The sequence below is a fragment of the Prionailurus bengalensis genome, chromosome D3, assembly GCF_016509475.1.
Source record: "Prionailurus bengalensis isolate Pbe53 chromosome D3, Fcat_Pben_1.1_paternal_pri, whole genome shotgun sequence".
Classification (NCBI taxonomy): domain Eukaryota; kingdom Metazoa; phylum Chordata; class Mammalia; order Carnivora; family Felidae; genus Prionailurus; species Prionailurus bengalensis.
Window position 1 is genome coordinate 55,339,689 of NC_057356.1, and position 21,923 is coordinate 55,361,611.

Sequence of the window (21,923 nt, forward strand, 5' to 3'; positions counted from 1 at the left end):
TGAGTGAAGTCATATGATATTTGTCTTTGTCGGACTAATTTCACTTAGTATAATATCCTCTAGTTCTATCCACGTTGTTGCAAATGGCAAGATTTCATTCTTTTTGACTGCTGAGTAATAATCCATTGTATATAAGCACTTTTAAAACTGAAACGCCAACTACGGAAGACTGTGAAACACATAGCACACAATAAAAATGAGCTTATCTCCCAACTAATTTCTACCACAAAGGAACACATTAGTCAATGTCCATTCATTCATCTTTCACTTGACAATTTCAATTCAGTTGAATTGAACAGGAACTGAGCAGCTTTCCTGAGCAATTAACTGTACTCTAGGTAAGACATTGTAGGTGATACAGACATGAACAAGTTAAGCAGCATAATACTCAAGGAACATAACTTCTTGTAAGGGAGCTAAGGCCCATATATAAATAACAGCAATATGAGACAGGAGCAAACTACAAAAGATGTACCACAAAGTACAATTTGCACACAGAAGAGAGAGAGATTTAAGGCTGCTTTTAGTGAGAAGTGAGCGCTGTCTAGATAGAGACATTTGATTTAGTCTTCCAAATAGTTCAAGAGATTGAGATAGTGAGGGTGTTCCAGTAAAGCCAGCCATGGCACACAATTTCAGATTAGACTGCATTTTATCATGTTCCTTGGATACCAGGTACTATGCGAGGTGGGAGTTTTTCCAATTGTTATTTCCAGTGACCAAGTGATGTTGGTTTTCATGTGCAAAATAAATGCTATTTGTTTCTGTTTTTCCCATGAGGAAGCTGAAACTTACTTATACAGGTCCACCGGCAATAACTGGTAAAGGAGGGCTAAGAACCAAGACCCTCTGACTTTAAAAATCAAGTTTTTTTGTTTTTTTGTTTTTCAGATTTTCTCACCAATGGTGCTAATTTTCCACTGTTTCCTTCAGGGCACAGCTTCCTTCTGCTTGGAGGACATTTCAGCTTTTCCATAGACAGCCTGTAAGTGGTAACCTTGGTCACTGAAGTGGTGCTTTGTTTTTCACTCTGGAAGTACAGTTTAGCTGGGCTTTGATTTGTGAATTAAAACTAGTTTCTCTAAAAAAAAAAAAAAATCGAGACTTTTTGTCCTTGGTCCCTTACAGACGGTCTTCTGGCATCTATTTTGAAGACAAGATGTGTGGGGCACCTGGGTGGTGCAGTCGGTTAAGCGTCCGACTTCAGCTCAGGTCACGATCTCGTGGTCCGTGAGTTTGAGCCCCGTGTCAGGCTCTGGGCTGATGGCTCAGAGCCTGGAGCCTGTTTCCGATTCTGTCTCTCCCTCTCTCTCTGCCCCTTCCCCGTTCATGCTCTGTCTCTCTCTGTCCCCCCCAAAAAAATAAATAAACGTTGAAGACAAGATGTGTGTCCATTCTGCTTTCACGTTTTAGATAATCTCTTGTTTCTTCATAGTGACCTTAAAGAATTTCTTGAGACTGCTGTACTTTCACTAGGATCCACACAGGTACAGATTTGTTTCTGTTTATACTGCTCAGCACGGGTCTATTTCCCTGTTCTTAGGACTCACTGGTTTACTCAATTCTATAAAATTCTCCCTTCTCATCTGTTTGAATTGTTGTCCTTATTCTAATTTCTCTTCTAGAGTGCCTATTAGATCTATCTTTATCATTCTATTCTCCACCTTAACTCCTTTTTCCTATTTCTCTTCTCGTTTTCTGTAATTTCCCCTTGATAGAGGAGTAGCTCTTTCAGAGTCCCAGTTTTTTTATATAATTCTCAGTTCATGTTCCTGTCTAGTTGCAAACTAAAATACACATCTCCTGAACTTAAGTGGGCATTCAGACTACAACCCTGACCTGTTTTGGCCTACATTCACTTTTTCTATCTTCCTGGTCTGTTACCCTACCAAATTAAAGACTTACAATTATGGCTATGAGTTTTCTATCAGTTTCATAGCCTGAAATTTTCCTTTTCTTTCTTTTGATCTTATCTGGTTATTTAAAAGGTTGTTATATTTTACTTAGTATCTGTGTATTTGTAGAGGGAAGGTGGGTGGGCTCTATGCGGGGTATTCCATAAGGCTTAGGTCAACATTTTGCTAAAAGATCCAGTGCTAAGTAACTCTGACAACTATGTTGGCTATATTCCTTACACTCTATTTACTCGTCAATCTTAATATATCTAGTCAATAATGAGAGAATAGCACCCATAGTTCCTAAGTAAGGAAAAATCAGTGGACCGAAAGAGCACACACTGAGAAAAGTACCAGAAATCCCATGTGATGGCTTAAGGTGAGAAATGAACTAATTAAGCATATTAGAAGAAAGAGTAGAAAGAGGCTAGATTATATTCTCAATATTTCTTATACATTATTACATATAATACCCCAACATCCCACTTCTTTAGAAAACTGGAGATTCAGAAAAATCACACAAAGTTGTACAGGAATTGAACCTAGGTCTCTCAGTTTCAAGAGCCCATACTCTATTACACTAAGAAATTTAGAATTTGTTCTGAGATGGCAAAAGTCTGACACCATCAAAGCCAGAACCGAGGAAGACTACTCTAGGAGCAAAAGCAGGTTTCTCATAAAGCCAGTGAAGTTTAGATACCAGGGTTCCTTAACTAGATGGGACTTCCAGAGTTTCTGGATGTTGTAAGCATTCTAGGTAGGGAGGGGAAGCCAAGTTAAAATCAGTAACTATTCATATGTGTGTCTGAAAATTGTCAAAAGAGATGTCGAAGGAAAAGGGTCTGAATCTTCAAGACTTCTGTTTCGTTAAAGTTTTTGGTGTTTTCTTACTATAAACAAATATTCATCCTTCTACATAATTTTTTGCTCACAACTTTATAGTATTTTTCTTTTAATATAAGGCCCCAATTTTATAAATTTCAGGCATGAATCCTAGGTCTGTTCCTGCCTCAGATAGAGGGGAGGGAGGGAGCGTAAGATGAAAATAGAGGAGTTAGAATTCTGTATGAGTACAGGTATGAGGTGTGAAGGGATAGAACTAAAATAGTAGCCAATAAAATTCAAAATTATTGGACTGATTTGGGAAACACAGTACAGGAAGAATCAACAGAATTCAATGAGCGGTAGGATGCAAGCCATAAGTGTAAGGAAGTCTAATCTCATTCCAGGTATATGAATATGGCTACAAATCACAATAGTGGTGCTACTGCCAGAAAAAGGCAAGTCAAGAAGAACTTACAGGCGATTTGGTAGATGAGGTGAAAGACCAGTGGCGAGGATGGATGATGGAAAATACAAAGAGTTCAGTGAAGATATAACAATACATTTGTCCAGCATCTGGCTGACATTTGGAGTGAAATACAAAAGCTCTGCAGGCAACTGGACTTCCACTGCCAGAGTTGCTTATACAGAACAGACCTCTGCGGCTGTGGATAAGGTAAGACACAGTACATGGCCAAGCCCAGGATCTCAGGAAGTGGCCCCAAAGCAAGAAAAAGAAAATGAGGAGGGAGAGCAACAAGATGCTCAAGAAAATGGGGGCGAGTTCATTAAGAATACAATGTTTGGGGGCGCCTGGGTGGCTCAGTCGGTTAAGCGTCCGACTTCGGCTCAGGTCACGATCTCATGGTCTATGAGTTTGAGCCCCACGTCGGGCTCTGTGCTGACAGCTCAGGGCCTGGAGCCTGCTTTGGATTCTGTGTGTCCCCCTCTCTCTGCCCCTCCCCTGCTCATGCTCTGTCTCTCTCTGTCTCAAAAATAAATAAAAACATTAAGAAGAAAAAAAAAAGAATACAATGTTTGATCTGGTGCAAAGGCAGTCATGTGGTCTTTTAAAAAACCAATTCAATGGGTTGGTGAGAACCAGAGTCTGGAAGAGGGACCAGTGGGGGAGTTGGTTGTAATAAGTGTGATCTGTGAGTATAAAATAATCTTTCAGGAAACCTGGCAAAGAAGGATGGTTTCAGACTGTAGAAGAGAAGATCCAAGATGAAATATTTGCTTTGTCTAGGGACCTTTTGATAAGGCAGAAGAGAAGAAATTTCCCTCTCTCAGTGAAAAGGGAAAACTGAGAATGTGAGCATTGGGATAGTTGATGAAGCAGCTTTATGAAACAGACCGAACAGGGGGGAACAGAGGCTGCAGGGTCATCCAGGGGCAAACACAATGAGGACATCTCCTCTGTAAAGACAGTGGCAGATACTTGAAAAATTTTAGGTGACCATGAAAGTTCTTAATATTGCTTGTGCAGGCTGAGTGATAACTAAGACTAAGGTACATCCATGCTAACGACAGCCAACATGAAACAAAGAGGCAGATCACTGAAACTGAGAAAGTAAAAGCATTGTGAATTCAAAAGACCAGATAGCAAAATTACTAAGCAGAGTATTAGAAGATACAATTAAAAAGAAATACCATGAATAAAGGACTCAGGAGATGATATGAAAGTATCCCAGGGGATGGTAGATGACCTGTATGAAAAAGAGCCCATAAATTGGTACAAGTAACAGGTGGGGAATTCAAACAAAATGTGTTTGCTAATTAGCATCAATTAAGTTAATTGGTCACAAAGACAGAAATGTACATAGTTGTGCGAATAATAACACAAATAATGACTGCACAGGTATTAGAGAGTTTTTAATCATGACCTTGTATGAAGGGATGGGTATACCTTTAATCAAAGTTTTAGTTTAAAGAAGCGCTTTAATTCCTATTTTATAATATTTCCATTAGCTAAGAATGAATAGCAAGTGTCACTGTAGTTTTTGCAATGCTCATATTAGGAAGTTTTAAATTGAAAACAAATTCTGATCTCTCTACTTTCATCTGCATTAGACAACTCAAGGCAAATGATGTAATTAGTGAAATTCCCTAGGAAAAAAAATGTACTATTTCCTAAACATGATTTCTTTTCTAATGAAGGAATCATGAGTTCAGAAGGCCAGATATGAAAATAGCTAACAAGGATATTATAGGATGTAATTTAACAAAATACTATAATGAAGAGCTTTGATTATAGTATTAAAATTTGTTTCCATAATCAGATTTAAATACTTTTTAAAACTTACATCTCACTTTTTTCTTAAAACTGTTACGTACTCTATGCTATGCTATGCTATGATATATACTCTATGATAAACTGAACAAAAAGATGACTAGAACCTCAGATAAACTTTGGCTCTGAACTTCGTGGCAATGAGGCACAAATGTGAATATATTTAGTTGCATTGTCCTAGCAGAGAGAAAACAGAAAGCATTCTACTTCCACAGGAGAAGCGTTTTTTGTTTGTTTTTTTTTTCTTGTATTACTTTCTAAAAGAAGTTTCTGAACTAAGGTAATTTAATATGGACATTTAGTAGCCTAATGGACAATGTCATTGGCAAAATATTACAAAAATTTCATAGACTCATTTCTTCAAACATAGTTAATCACATGAATTAAAAAGTAAGTAAGCAGGAAATTTTTCAAGAGGCTAAATTTATTGAATTCAAATATCTAGGCAACCTGATCTAACTTGGTATAGTGGCAAAATTTGGGATACAGTGGGAATGATGGACTGCAAGCATCTTAGGCTGACTCTCCTAAATATTACCTTTGGGTTTTATACAAATACATGTAAACATATGCAGCATGGTGAAAAAGTCTCTAACAATACAAGCTCAGAAAATAAAAAGATAAATCACATCATATAACTCAGACTATACTCAGGTATGGACCAACCCTACCTTGTTCATAAAGTTTTGCTTTTATGAACTTATCTGTTATAGATGCTCTTGCATGGAAGATCAGGACACCTTGGAGAAACAGATTTTTTTTTTCTAGAAAAATCAACATATGGTTTTTAGAAAACTAGCCAAAGTATTTTGAGAGTCTAAGCTGCACAAATGAATCTGTAGTGATTTGATATATTTGTTAAAGGATTAATTTCATGACTGCTTAACTCACTGAGTTCTAAAAATTTAATGAAAACTGAAACAGTACTCTAGATCAAACTTATGAGATTTATTTTTCATAGAATATGCCCTTTTATATTCAACACGGAGGATTTTATTATTTCAGATTATTGGTAACTGTTAGTGAAAATGTATAGAAAGGAATCATAATATAGTTACTGTCCTTCACCTATTACTTGGAGACTATTTGGAGTAATAGCATGAAATTTTGGCTGCTTAAGCAATCAAGATTTGTAAGGTCTTGATAATTGTAGTGAAATAGAAATTCATAAACACATACTCTCATATTTGTATCCATTCAGTGAAGTCAATTAAAAGTGTTTATGTCAGCATCTAAATTCTTAAGCGATAGTGTAGAATAATTAACCATACATAAATTTTATATATATTGAATGCAGGATATTAATAAAAGTGAATGCCAAGACCCTCAAGTTCAGTACTAATATATGTTGTGATAAACCACTTCTATGGGATTATCTCTTTGAATTTCTTACAGTCAGCACAAAATATATAATTCAATATTTTGTGTTTCATTCTACTTAAGGCATCTTCTGGTTTAGACACCCCAAATAATTGGAAGAGCTAAGCTTACTGAATGCCACTTTTGTTTTAGAATATGGAATCCCCTACCAAATAATCCTACACTTAATAATTTCATTTTAAAAACATATTTAGGGGCGCCTGGGTGGCTCAGTTGCTTAAGTGTCCGACTTCAGCTCAGGTCATGATCTCACAGTTTGTGAGTTCAAGCCCCGTGTCAGGCTCTGTGCTGACAGCTTGCTCAGAGACTGGAGGCTGCTCTGGATTCTGTCTCCCTTTCCGCCTGCCCCTCCCCCACTCACACACTGTCTCTGTTTCTCTCAGAAATAAACAAACATTAAAAATTTTTTTTTATTTTTAAAAAAAATTTTTAAAAGTTTTAAAAAATTATGTTTTAAATAAACATATTTTAAAAATTAAAAAAAATAAATTTTTTAAAAAATTAAAAAATTTTTTAATTATGTTTTAAATAAACATATTTAAAAATTCTTTATGTTTCTCTGTTGACCTATTAAATACTACAGAATAATTTGAGTGTAAAAATAACTACACACTGAAATTGAGATTTTTTTTTCATGTCTAACTACACAAAACACATTAGAGGAAAGATTCTTTTATTTAATGATGTCTCAATAAAAAAGAAATGATGCATATTACATAAAATTTAAAAAGTGATGACAAAAGATATTCACATACAGTATTTAGTTGTACTTACTATCTGGAGTAGTCATACATTTTCCTATCTGTTCTAGATAAGGGTAAGTATTCAAAATGACACATGATCCTCCCCATGCCCCATGACAATAAAGTGATACATTAAGGAAAAAAAAAAATCAAGATACCAAGTATCAACTAGATGGTAGATTTATTATTGCCAGTAGTATATTACTAAGTAAATGTATAAAAAAATAAACTGGGGCATCTGGGTGGCTCAGTCAGTTAGGCACCAGACTCTTCAACTCCACTCAGGTCATGATCTCACGGTTGTGTGTTCAAGCCCTGCATCAGGCTCTGTACTGGGCATTAAGCCTGCTTAAGACTCTCTCTCTCTCCCTCCCTCCCTCTCCCTCTGCTCCTCCCCTCTTGCTCACACACACACCTGTACGTTCACACGTGCTTTCTCTCTCTCTCTCTCTCTCTCTCTCAAAAAAAAAAAAAAGAACCTACAATATAAATTTTCATTCATGTTGTTCACTTAACATTTAATTTTATTCAACCTTGTTACTTGACTGTTTTACTTCCCAAACCTTGTCACCTCAATGAATCATAATGATCAGGGAACATGTTATATTTTTCTAATTAAGTGGGCAGAAATCTCTAATATTTTTGCTTATTACTTTATATAATGTTATTGCGTTGTTGAATAAATGAATGAATTCTTACAGCATATTTCTTTAGGATTAGTTAGTAAAACTACTCGATTTGAATTAGTCAACTTTTGTTTTCTCTATGCATAGCACAGAATTTACAACAAATAGATGTGCATATTAAAGTAAACATGTAAGTACAATCAATAGAAAAACTTGAAAGTCTAAGGTTTGTCTTAGAGAAATCAAGAATTTTACAGAACAATGATTTCTTTCTCTTAAAGAATAATTAATGTAAAAGAAGATAAATTTTATCATAAAATCTCTAAAAAATATGACAGGATTAGGAAAAAATAGTAATGCCAGATGCTGGTAAATAAAAATCTTGGTATATGATATCATCTTTGTTACTGAAAAAGAAGAGTATATATTGTATATCATACTCTGTGAGAAACATTTATGTTCAACTGCAATTTCATATCAGCTGCTAAGTGGTCCTGAACCAAATGTCAACACCAGGACTCTTCTAGGCTTCTATACATGTTTAGACACCCTTTCTGTCTGTCATCTCTCTCCTGTTGAGTAGGTAATAATAATTTTTAAATAATTCAATAATGGGAGAAATAACTTTATTTTCTTCAAGCAAACTCTCCTTCTCCCTTATACCATACTGCCTTTCTGTCAAATTTAGTTTGATCAGGCATAACAATGCCATTTTTATCTAAAAAAAATTTTAATGTTTATTTCTGAGGGGAGGAGGGAGGGGCAGAGAGAGAGGGAGACATAGAATCCTAACCAGGCTCCAGGCTCCGAGCTGTCAGCACAGAGTCCGACGCAGGACTCAAACCCACCGGCCGCAAGATCATGACCTGAGCTGAAGTCGGACGCTTAACAGACTGAGCCACCCATGTGCCCCTTAAAATGACACACACACCACAATCTTGGACTTCAATATGGTTGTTACTTCCAAGAAGTAAGCAAATACTTAACTGGAGTATTTTGTGATTGTTTAACACAAACATTTTGGGAAGCTTTTATCAAATGATAAATTAAATAATGTTTGAAAATATTTTCAGAGTTAAGATTTACTGAGTGGTGACTATCTGTCAGTAATGGCTCACAGAGCTTTTCCAAGTGACAATTTATGTAATCCTCATGACCTTATAAATCAGGAGTGATCATCTCCAGAGGAGGTACCTAAGTACAGGCAGCTGACTTGCCGGGTCACACACAGCTACAAAGTGATGGATCCAGAATGCCAAACCAGGCTCTCTGAGGACTGAACCTTGTGTTCCATCTAGGCACATGCCTCTCAATAAAAGCCATTCGGTTTTAAAGAATGTCGAAGGTATTTTTACAAGCCAGTGAAGAAGAATTAATAGTCGATAGTGGACTTACTGCTTTGGTCATTTCATTCAGATCGAAAAACCTATTTCTCCTATATGACATACTCTGAAACCTCTCGTAGCTTCACTAACATCACCCTTCCGCACCTAACACATTACAGGCACCGATCGCCATCACTATCAGCCTTGGCTTTGGTGGACCCACGAAAGGGAAATAAATTGATTCAGAAAATTTTTAATACATCTCTGCTCACATACACAAAAAACAAAAAAAAAATACATTGTAAATGAATACGCTATTTCTGGGCATAACAATTAGAGAAAGGTGAAATAAAGTCCAAAAAACACTGATACCTGATTTCCACCCATAAGGATCTAATGTCACCATAATCTCGTCCATCTAGAAAGCCCAGATGAATATAAAAGCTCATGTTACCATCCACAAGCCCGCAAATACACTGAGTACAACAAAGCCTTATCATACTGATCTTTAACTTTCAAGGCTTGCAATTTGTTAGCCATTGATATGAAAACAGTATTATTTAGGTGGAGTCATCCATTTCCTTTGGCTCCAGACAAAGCCATTCTCACGTGCCACCTAAAGCAGCAACTGGTGCTTCAAGCCTTGATTAACCTTATACCCACTTTGGTAGTGACAGAAAACGAACACAAATGAGATGCTGGTTCTCACCGGTTTTTACGCAGATTGCCCTCATTTGCTGTGACATTGGTACCATGTGGGCCTGTAAGCTGGTCTCACCAGCTATGCCTTATTGAATAACAAAGGGGATAAATACTTCGGGAAGATGAAAAGGAGAAGGGGGTAAAAACAAACAAGCAAACAAAAACCCCTTTGACCTGACATTATGGAAAAAATAAAAAAGACACTAAGATGAAAAAAAAATAGTGTCATGGTTTACATGTGGGATTTTGATGGAATCTAGGGCTGTGTTTTAATTCAAAACTCACCATCTCAAAACCACTTCTTTTCATCCGCCTGCAGGACTTGAGGTAAGTACGTATACGTTTTCTGGCACGCTCTTGATACTCAGGGAACTGTCGCCTGCATGAGTCAATGATAGCCTGGATCTTTTCTTTGGGCTGCTTAGAGATTGGGACCATTCGGTCCAAGTTTTCATCTACAAACAGCCTGACAAACATCTGTTGGCAAGAGGGAGACAGAGGAGAAGGGTTTGGAGGACTGCTCTCTGCTGTTCCTAGCTTCCTGTCTTGATTACCGATAGGAAAATACTCTTTTCTGCTTTATGCACTGGAGAACTTTGCAATGGAAAGCCAGAGATTTTAAGCAAACACCTCTTAAAGGCTTTTTAAATGGTTGGATAAAAAAAAAAACTAGAGAGAAAGAGAGAGAGAGGCAGACAGACAGACAGACAGACAGAAAAGTATAGACTATCATGTAGGAAAAAAAATTCAGGAAATAACAGCAGACTGTGACAATTAAGCACCCCGTAAAATTCTCCATTAATGATCAGTATGGCTGCTACATTGCTACCCTGCACAGTGTACTAATCTCTGATAACAAGGGGGACTCTTTTGTCATGCATAATTAGATAAGCCAGGAAGGCAAAAGAAATAACTGATGACAGACACACTCTTGCAAGGAATAAGCGGAGACCCCCTCATCCTCTAGGTAAACATGCATACTCACACAACACAAATCCAGTTTTCAGCTCACATTTGGCTGTAAAATTCTAAACAAAACCCAGCAATTCTGGTGTCTGGTTGGCAAAGAGAGTTTCATGTACTTTTTAAATCCTTCTGTAAATTAAACAAACACGTCTCTAGAATATCCACGTTTACCAACAAGCAACAACATGAAAGTGAAGTGGTAAAAAGTAACCCACGTGGGCGGGGAGGGGGGGCGGTGGTGGGACTCACATTGAAAGCTTTCAGCCGCTCTGCCTCAACGCCATCAGTCTCGTTAACTTTCTCAGAATCGTCGTGGTCATCGTGGTCGTCTTCATCCTCATCGCCCCTGTTTAGAGACAGGTCCTCGGCACCTCGGTCTACACTCTCATTTTTGCCAGAGTCGTAGCTTGAGTAGCTGTGTGCGGGAGACTGAAAAGAAAGTGGGGGGAGGGGGGATTGCTGCTTTGAAATTCATCACATAGCTTATAAATTTCATTTTAAAATTTCAACTATTACGTAAAAATCTTGTTGAAAAAAGTTAATGCCAAAGTTGGGGCTGTTTTCATTTGAATCAAAAGTAATTAAGACTAGATTAAAAATTCATTTCCCAAGTTACACCAGCCACATTTCAATAGCTGTGTGGATCATTTCTATCACTGCAGGAAGTTTTTACCGAATTTGGCTTTTCAAGAGCAAAGATAGTTTCCACTCAATGTACATAGTCTAGAAAAGAGAGAAAAAAGAAAAAAAGAGAGGAAAGCCAACCTATAATCACTTTGCAAGAGAATCATTGAATCATATGTTCTTAGAAACAGAAATGACCTCAGAGCTTAGTCAATCTAACTGCTTTAGTATTTTTTAAACAGATTAGGAAACTGAGGGGTGAATATATTTATTGCCCAAGAAGGACTATACAAAATATTGATACCAGGCTGCTATTTATAAACCACAGGCTTGAAAATCAGTTTTTAAAAGGTCTGTGAGTCTTAGGATGGCATCTAACTTTGGTCTAGAGAAAAGGAACCAGGTTTCCTCTGAATCATCTTTTAAGTTGAATGTTTTCTAAAGCTTAGTAGATGAATGCCAACCAACAGTTTTCACAAACTTTGATAATTGTGTTCAAGAGCAACCATGGGTCCCACTGTGGAAACTTCTACTTCTTTGTCAAGGAAGTACCTTTTCCTTTTAGAAATAGCTTCTGCTTCTCCAGGCAAAAGTGCCAATTATAGGGCATCAGCCTTCTCTACCCTAGAGGTGCCCCAACTTTACCCCTATGTAACTGAAATCAAGTTGAATCCCACAGGACTAAGCAGAACAAAAGTCCTAATAACATCATCTGAGATTCTAGATTCAACTGTGCCTGAAATTCACCCACAGTTGAATTTAGCTGTGTGATACTGTACATCTTCTACACCACCCCCTTAGTTTTTTTCTTTGCCTAAATCTGAGTTTTAGTCCTTTGCAATTTAGTCTGGAGTGGTACAGAAATTATTATAAATCCAGATTAACAACCCAAATGTCACATACGGTAACTTAGGTACAAAGGTGGCCTCAGCTAAATGGGTAATATCTCTGTCAACAGCGGCAGCATTTTCCAATTAACAAAGTAAAATGCTTTAGAAAGAACTGTACAATGGAAAATTTTAAATCAGCAGTGTTCAAAAATGTGTGCAATGATAACGTAAGTGTAGTATGTTTTAAGGATCACACTATTATTACTACATAAGCAGAGGAAGAATAATAAAACTAGAATAGGTCACTGATACTAAAAATAAAGCTAAAATGGGGGTGCCTGGGAGGCTCAGTTGGTTAACCGTCTGACTTTGGCTCAGGTCATGATCTCACAGTTCATGGTTTCAAGCCCCATGTCAGGCTCTGTGCTGACAGCTTGGAGCCTAGAGTCTGCTTCGGATTCTGTGTCTCCCTCTCTCTCTCTCTGCCCCTCCCCTGCTCACTCTCTGTCTCTCTCTCTCTGTCTCTCTCTGTCTCTCTCTCTCAAAAATAAATAAAACATTAAAAAAATAAAGTTAAAATTTAAAACCCAGTATATTTGACACTATATCATTGTAGTATTATAATAATACTTCAAATTGTTAACAAGGTAGATTTACCAAATAAAACATAAAGCAAATATTCCATAGGTTTGAAAAATATAGCATATATATTTTTTTAAAATGCCAAAGTACAACATTTTAAGTGTTATAATACACTCATATGAATGCAAATAAGCTGGGCTAATATATTCTTTCTATTGCCATGTGAAACACGCAACCTAGCCATCTGCTATAAATAGAACCATTTGGAATGATGTAGGATTTATACCTCTAGTCCCTCTAGCTAAAAAAAATCCAGTCTTACAGATCTGAGAATATTCAGAATCTAAATCTAAAGCATAATCAATTTTTCCCTCTACAATATAAACTGAAATTTTTATAACTCTGAATCCAGTTTCTCAGCTGGAATGTCATTTTCTGCCTCTGCCACTGTTGAAGACAGAACTCGGTTTCAAGGCCACTCTGAGTAAATTCAATTTCCACAGATTCCCTCTTCTACCTCAGTCTACTTCAGTGTTTCTTTAAACTGTGAACTCTTAATATGCTATGGCATTTGACATAAAATTAAAGACTATCATTGCTCTCTACTTCTCATGTTAATTTGCATTTTCTTTTAAGCTACATGGAGACAGGAATCTCAATAGCACATGACCTTCTACTTCTTCCCTACAGCAACAAAGGAATGCTCTCTACAGAAATAGCACTTAAGACTTTTTGCAGGACCCAATTTTCTACAAAACTATTTGGTCTTTAAAAATGGAGGAATGAAGACAAGCCACAGATTGGTAGAAAATATTTGCAAAAGGCACATCTGATAAAGGACCGTTAATCAAAATATATAAGGAACACTAAAAACTAAATGATAAGAAAGAAAACGACCTGATTAAAATATGGCCAAAAACCTTAAGAGATAACCTCACCACAGGAGATAATCAGAGGGCAAAGAGGCCTATCAAGAGAGGTTCCACAACATATGTCATCAGGGAAATGCAAATTAAAACAAGGAGATGCCCTTATAGGGCCAAAATCTGGAACACTGTCAACATCAAATGTTGAGGAGGATGACGAACAACAGGAAATCATTCATTGCCAGTGGGAATGCAAAATGGTACAACCACTTTAAGACAGTTTGGCTTTTTCTTTCAAAATTAACATACTCTTCTCATATGGTCCAGCAGTCATATTCCTTGGCATTTACCCAAGGAGTTAGAAACTATGTCTATACAAAAAACTGCATAGGGATATTTAGAGCAGCTTTATTCATAATTTTTAAAATTTAAAAGCAGTCAAGGGGCGCCTGGGTGGCTTAGTCGGTTAAACATCCGACTTCGGCTCAGGTCATGATCTTGCAGTCTGTGAGTTCGTGCCCCACGTCGGGCTCCGTGCTGACAGCTCAGAGCCTGGAGCCTGCTTCGGATTCTGTGTCTTCCTCTCTCATTGCCCCTCCCCCACTTGTGCTCTGTCTCTATCAAAAAATGAATAAATGTTAAAAAAAATTTTTTAAAAAGCAGTCAAGATGTGCTTTTGTAGGCAAATGGATGCATAAACTGTAGTACATCCAGGTAATGGAATATTACTTGATACTAAAAAGATATGAGCTAAAAAGTCATGAAAATACATGTTACCAAGTGAAAGAAGCCAACCTAAAAAGGCTACATATCACATGATTTGAACTATAAGACATTATGTAAAAGGCAGAACTATGAACAGTAAAACGATCAGTGGTTACCGGGGGTTGGGGTGTGAGGAGGGATGAATAGGCAGAGCATGGAAGCTTTCTAGGGCACTGAAAATACTCTATATGATACGTGTCATGATATATTTGTACAAACCCATAAAAAGTACAACACCATGATTTCTAATATAAACCATGGACTTTGGGTATCTATAATTCATCAATGTAGGTTTATCAATTATAACAAATGTACCACTCTGGTAAGTAATGTTGATAATGAGGGAGGCTATACATGCCTAGGGGCAGTGGGTGTATGGAAATCTGTATACCTTCCTCTCAATTTTGCTATGGGGCCAAAGGTGTATTTTTGCCTTAATTATATATTCCATTTTTTTCCTTTCGACATAACCTGTGGCTCTCCTTAGCGAAGATCTATTAAAAATACATTTGTTCTTCCATTTTCTCACATTTTTACCACCCTAATAAAACTGCCATCTCTGGACCTTGAACCCCCCCTACCCGCCCCCCCCCCAAAAAAAAAGGAAGCTTCATCTGTTTGCTTACTCTGTGGTCAGAGCATATAGAATGGCTAAGACAGCAATATCACAGTGCTTGATAGGAGATGCAGCTGAGGCCGGAAGGGCCATTTCTGATATATGCAGCCAAGGAAAATAAGGAAAAACCTTTCATTTCTTTATTATACCCTAGAAAAGGGAGGAATCTCATGAATTTAGTGCCAGGCAATCATGGTTTCATTATAGTCTGTATGTAGCTCTGTCAGAGCACTGATCGTGAAGTCTTATACAAGTTAGCTTATATATCCATCTTCCACAAGACTAAGAGTTACTTGAGGTTGGAGACACTTCAAGACTATGACTTTTCCAACTTTATAACCTTGGACAATGTCAAGCACATAGTGGGAATAAAGTAAATGTTTTCTGAGTAAGTGACTGCTTACACATTAGAGCTATACAGAAAATAATTTGAATTAATTTTTTAAATGGCAATTTAGAAATTTGTTTGGCCAGTTACTTCTTTTTTGGTCAAGTTATAATTGATATACAATATTATATTGGTTTCAGGTATATAACAATGATTTAATATTTGGATATATTGCAAAATGATCCAAATAATTCTAGTTAACCTCTGCACCATAGGCAATTATAAAATTGTTTCTTGTGATGAGAACTTTTAAAATTTACGTTAACTTTCAAATATACCATAAAATGTTATTAACGATAGCCACCATGCTGTATATTACATCTCGAGGACTTACTTTATAACTCAAAGTTTGTACCTTTTGACTCTCTCCAACTATTCCCTACCCACTGCACTTCCAAAACGTTTTCTCCTTCTCTGAGATTGTTTTCAAGAGTCCACCTGTAAGTGAGATCATTTGGTATTTTCCTTACTCTCTTTTTACTTAGCAGAATGTCCTCAAGGTCTATCCATGTTATCACAAATGGCAAGATTTCCTTCTTCTTATAGCTGAATAATAATCTATTGTGTATATATATATATATATATATATATATATATATATACACACACACTACATTTTCTTGATTCACTCATCCATCAATGGACACTTAAGGTGCCTCCATGTCTTGGGAATTATAAATAATATAATGAACATGGGAATGAATATATCTTTTACAGTTAGTGTTTTAATTTTCTTTAGACAATTATCCAGAAGTAGAATTGGTGGATATGATACTTCTATTATTGATTTTTTGAGAAACATCCATGCTGTTTTCCATAATGGCTATACCAGTTTACATACCCACCAACAGTGCACATGGGGGGTTCCCTTTTCTCCAAATCCTAGCCAACACTTGTTAGTTCTTCTGATTGTAATGGTAGCCATTCTAACAGGTGTGAGGTGATAACTCATTGTAGTTTTGATTTGCATTTCCCTGAGGATCAGTGATGTCGAGCATCTTTTCAGATGTCTATTGACCATACGTACACCTTCTTTGGAAAAATGTCTACTCAGATCTTCTGTCCATTCTTTAATTGGATTGGTTTTTTGTTTTGTTTTGTTTGTTTTTTGGTGTTCTTTATGTATTTTGGATCTTAACTTCTTATTGGATATATAATTTGCAAATATGGTTTCCCATTCAACAGGCTGCCTTTTTGTGTTGTTGGTTTCCTTAAGTGTGCAAGAGCTTTTTAGTCTGATGTAGTCCCGCTTGTTTACTTTTGCTTTTGGTGTCACATCCAAAAACACATCACCAACACTGACATCAAGGTAATTACCGCCTGTATTTTCTCTCAGAGTTTCATTGTTTCAAGTCTTATATTCAAGTCTTTAATCCATTTTGAGTTTGTTTAGGTTTATGGTGTAAGATAGTGGTTTAGTTTCATTCTTTTGCATGCAGCTGTCCAATTTTCCCAACATTGCTTATTGAAGACATGGTCTTTCCCCGTTGTCTATTCTTGGCTTTATCCTAAGTTGACCATACACGCATGGGCTTATTTCTAGGCTTTCTATCTGTTTCACTGATCTGTGTGTCTGTTTTTTTTTTAATTTTTTCTAACGTTTATTTATTTTTGAGACAGAGAGAGAGCATGAACGGGGGAGGGTCAGAGAGAGAGGGAGACACAGAATCTGAAACAGGCTCCAGGCTCTGAGCAGTCAGCACAGAGCCCGACGCGGGGCTTGAACTCATGGACCGCGAGATCATGACCTGAGCTGAAGTCAGACGCTTAACCAACTGAGCCACCCAGGCGCCCCTGTGTGTCTGTTTTTATGCCAATGCTATACATTTTTAATTACTATAGCTTTGTAGTATATATTGAAATCAGGGAGCATGATGCCTTCAGCTTTGTTTTTCTTTGGCTATTTGGAGTTGTTTATGGTTCCATACACATTTTAGGATTACTTGTCCTACTTCTGTGAAAAATGCCATTGGAATTTTCACATATTTAAATAAATTTAACCTATTTGATAACAATTGTATTGAATCTCTAGATTACTTTGGGTAGTATTGACATTTTAACAATATTATTTCTTCCAATCAGCATGGAATATCTTTCCATTTGTTTGTGTCAGTTTTAATTTCTTTCATTGATGTCCCAAATTTTTTAGTGCACAGGTCTTTCACTTCCTTGGTTAAGTTTATTCCTAAGTATTTTTTTTTATGTAATTGTTAATGAGATGGTTTTCTTAATTTCTCTTTCTAATAGTTGGTATTAGTGTAAAAAAACACAAACATTTTTTTAAATTGAAGCATAGTTGAAGCACAACAGATTTATGTTACTGATTTGGTATCACGTAACTTTACTCAATTCATTCAGCTTTTTAAAAATCTTATTCATTACAGAATATATTGGGCAATCTTAGAAAAATTAAAGATAGGAACAGTATAGAAGCAGTAGTTTTCAAAGAGTTCCTGGTATATCCTGCTATATGTATATCCTGCAGTTATATAGTAACTGCATCTTCTGGGAACTTATTATAAACACAAATTATTGGCCCCCATCCAAGACCACCTGAATCAGACACTTTGGGGCTAAACCCAGCAATCTGTGTTTTCACATGCCTTCCAGGATATTCTGCTGCACTCTCAAGTGTGAGAACCAGTATCCAAGAGCTAACTTCCACTTATATGAAATAAGACAGACAGAACGACAAGTTAAATGACACCAGAGAAAACAAAGAGATAAAACCCAAATACGAGACATTGTATACAACTGACTTCAGTTCTGTAAGAAGTGACACAAGAAAAACAGGTGACATATCAGAAGAGATTTAAGAAGCAAACAGATATACCTTGTTTTACTGCATTTTACAGATACTGTGTTGTTGTTGTTGTTTTTACAAATTGAAGGTTTGTGGCAACCCTGTGTCAAGCAAGTCTATCAGCACCATTTTTTCCGACAGCATTAAGCTCACTTTCTGTCACACTTGGTAATTCTTACACTATTTTCAACTTTTTCTTCATTACTATAGTTGTTATGGTGATTTGAGATCACTGAACATTGATGATACTATTGTAATTGTTTGGGGGGGGGGGGCGTCACAAACCATGCCCATAGAAGACAGTTAACTTAATTGAGAAAGTATGTTGTGACTGCTCCACTGACCAGCTGTTCCCCCATCTCTCTCCCTCTCCTTGGGCCTTACTATTAGCTAAGATAACAACAATATTAAAATTAGTCCCATTAATAATCCTATAATCGCCTCTAAGTGTCAACTGAAAGAGTCACTTGTCTCTCACTTTAAATCAAAAGCTACAAATGATTAAGCTCAGTGAAGAAGGCGTGTCAAAAGCCGAGACAGGCCAAAAGCTAGGTCTCTTGTACCAAACAGTTAACCAAGCTGTGAATGCAAAGGAAAAGCCCTTGAAGGAAATTAAAAACGCTCCTGCAGTGAAGACACAAATGGTTAGAGAGCAAAACAATCTTATTACTGATCTGGAGAAAGTTTGGTGGTCTGTATAGAAGATCAAAACAGCCATAACATTCTCTTAAGCCAAAGCCTAATCCAGAAAAAGGCCCTAACTCTCTTCAATTCTATGAAGGCGGAGAGAGGTGAGGGAGCTAAAGAAGAAACGTTTGAAGCTAGCAGAGAGGTTGGTTCATGAGGTCTAAGGGAGGAAGCCATCTCCCTAACATCAAAGTGCAAGGTGAAGCAGCAAGCACTGACATAGAAGCAAATTATTCAGACGACCTACCTAAGAAAATAGAGATAGCGATACTAAATAACAAATTCTTTTTTTTAAATTTTGTAATGTTTATTTTATTTTTGAGAGAGAGAGAGACTGAGCATGAGCAAGGTAGGGGCAGAGAGAGAGGTAGACCCAGAATCTGAAGCAGGCTCCAGGCTCTGAGCTGTCAGCACGGAGCCCGACACAAGGCTTGAACTCATGAACTGACTGAGCCACCCAGGCGCCCCTAAATAACAAATTTTTAATATAAGATGTAACAGCCTTATATTGGAAGAAGATGCTATCTAGGACTTTCATAGCTAGGTAGAAATCAATGCCCGGCTTCAAAGCTTTAAAGGATAGGCTGACTCTCTTGTTAAGGGTTATAAGTTGAAGCCAAAGCTCATTGACCAGTAGGATAATCCTAGGGTCCTCAAGAATTATGCCAAATCTATTCTACCTTCACTTTATAAATGGAAAAACAAAGGCTTGATGACAGCACATTTGTTTACAACATGGTTGATTGAACATTTTAAGCCCAGTGTTGAGACCTACTGCTCAGAAAACAAGATTCCTTTCAAAATACTACTGCATTTTGGTCACAATGCATCTGGTCACCCACGAGCTCTAATGGAAATGTACAATGAGATTAATGTTTTTATGCCTGCTAACACAACATCCATTCTAGAGTCCACAGATCAAGGAGTCATTTTGACTTTTAAGTCTTATTATATATATAAGAAATACATACCATAAAGCTATAGCTGCCATAGACAGTAATTCTTCTGATGGTTCTGAGCAAAGCAAATTGAAAACCTCCTGGAAAGCATTCACCATTCTAGATGCCATTCAGAACCATTTGTGATTCATAGGAAGAGGTTAAAGTATCAACATCACAGGAGTGTAGAAGCTGATTTCAGTCCTCATGGGTGACAATGAGGGGTTCAAGACTTCAGCGGAAGAAGTAACTGCAGATGTGATATTAATAGAAACAGAACTAGAAGTGGAAGTGGAGCCTGAAGATGTGACTGAATTGGTGATTTATTTTATGATAAAACCTGAACAGATGAGGACTTGCTTCTCATGGATGAGCAAAGAAAGTAATTTCTTGAGATGGAATCTCTTCCTGGAGAAGATGCTGTGAAGGTTGTTGAAATAACAACAGAAGATTTAGAATATTACATAGACTTAGTTGGTAAAGCAATGCTGGGTTTGAGAGGATGGACCCCAATTTTGAAAGAAGTTCTGCACTCAAACGCTATCAAACAGCACTGTACGAGAGAGAAACTGTTTGTAAAAGGAAGAGTCCATTAATTTGGCCAACTTCATTGTTATCTGAAGAAATTTCCACGGCTACCCCAACTTTCAGCAACCACAATCCTGATCAGTCAGCAGCCATCAATGTCAAGGCACAACCCTCCATCAGCAAGAAGATTACAACTCACCAAAAGTTCAGATGATGGTTTGCATTTTTTAGCAACGAAGTGTTCTTTAATTAAAATATGCACATTGTGGGGTGCCTTGGGTGGCTCAGTCACTTAAGTGTCCTACTCTTGATTTTGACTCAGGTCATCATCTCATGGTCATGAGATAGAGCCCTGTATTGGGCTCCCTGCTAGAGCATGGAGCCTGCTTAAAGATTTTTCGCCCTCTGCCACTCCCCTGCTCATACTCTCAAAAAAAAAATTCACATTGTTTTTAGACATAATTCTATTGCACACTTAATAGACTATGGTATATTGCAAATATAACTTTTTTATGCACTGGAAACCAAAAATTTATTTGCTAGCTTTATTATGATACTCATTTTATTGTGATGTTCACTTTGCTGTGATTTCCTGGAACTGAACCTGTAACGCATCTGAGGTTATGCTTTTAATAAAATTAAATGTGCTGACTATGCTTGTATCGTGATTCAAATAAACCCAATGCAAAAATTTTGAAAAACATTTGGGACTATTTGACTATCTATGGAGGGTATTACATGATAACATTGAATTGTTATTAATTTTACAAGATGTAAGACCTAACATTTGGTTAAGTAAATGTTTATGTAAGAAAATGCCCACACTTGTTAGAGACATGAATTTAGGTATAAGAGATGAAATGACACAGATATCTGAAATTTGCCTTAAAATACTACAGAAGAAAGGAAAAAAGTGAAAAAAGCATGGAGTCTTAATCATTGTTGAATATGGCTGACGGATATTAGCAGTTCTGTGTATTATTTTCTCTATTTTTCAATACACTTTAAACTTTCAAAATAAAATTTAAAATTTTTAAGTTTTAGTTTGGTGTCTCTTCCATTTCAAATATTTTTCATAACAATAATTCATGAAACATTTAAAGAAGCATTAATGTATGCTCATAGCAGCATTCTAGGCTCATAGGACTGACTTGACACAGGTTTTTTCAGGCCTGAAAGTTAGAAAAGTTGGAGACAGGGCACACTTACTTGAAAAAATTAGATACAAAGAGATATAATAAGAGAAAAAGTAAATTATGAGACTAAAAAGCTTATAAATGCTACAATCATCACAAAATGCAAAAAAATAATATTTCAGAAATTAAGTAACTCCTTAACACATCTCTGTAATACTGTTTCACATTTCTTGGCTGCATGCTCTTTGATTGCTTCTTCATATGACAATTATTTCGTATTATCATATCCTATTGAGAACAGAAAAGTGATTCTGGCTTTACTTCAGTCTGTCTGATGGAAACGTGTCTTGTACTGTTGATAGTTTAGAAACTTTCCTTTGCTCTTCAAATTAATTATTGCTAATATCA

At 36.7% G+C, this 21,923-nt stretch overlaps 1 protein-coding gene across 5 annotated transcripts in view; it reads right to left on the reverse strand.

Moving 5' to 3' along the window:
- The window catches only part of NOL4 (nucleolar protein 4), a 431,144-nt gene that overhangs the window by 120,934 nt on the left and 288,287 nt on the right, over positions 1-21,923 (reverse strand). For 3 of the 5 annotated variants that reach the window (XM_043558562.1, XM_043558564.1, XM_043558565.1), the window contains 2 exons: positions 11,002-11,181; positions 10,072-10,263 (listed from right to left, as the gene is read on the reverse strand). In XM_043558562.1, the coding sequence (XP_043414497.1) occupies positions 10,072-10,263; positions 11,002-11,181 (372 nt within the window). The remainder of the gene's footprint in view (positions 1-10,071; positions 10,264-11,001; positions 11,182-21,923) is intronic. The other 2 variants (XM_043558563.1, XM_043558566.1) reach the window with 1 other exon arrangement.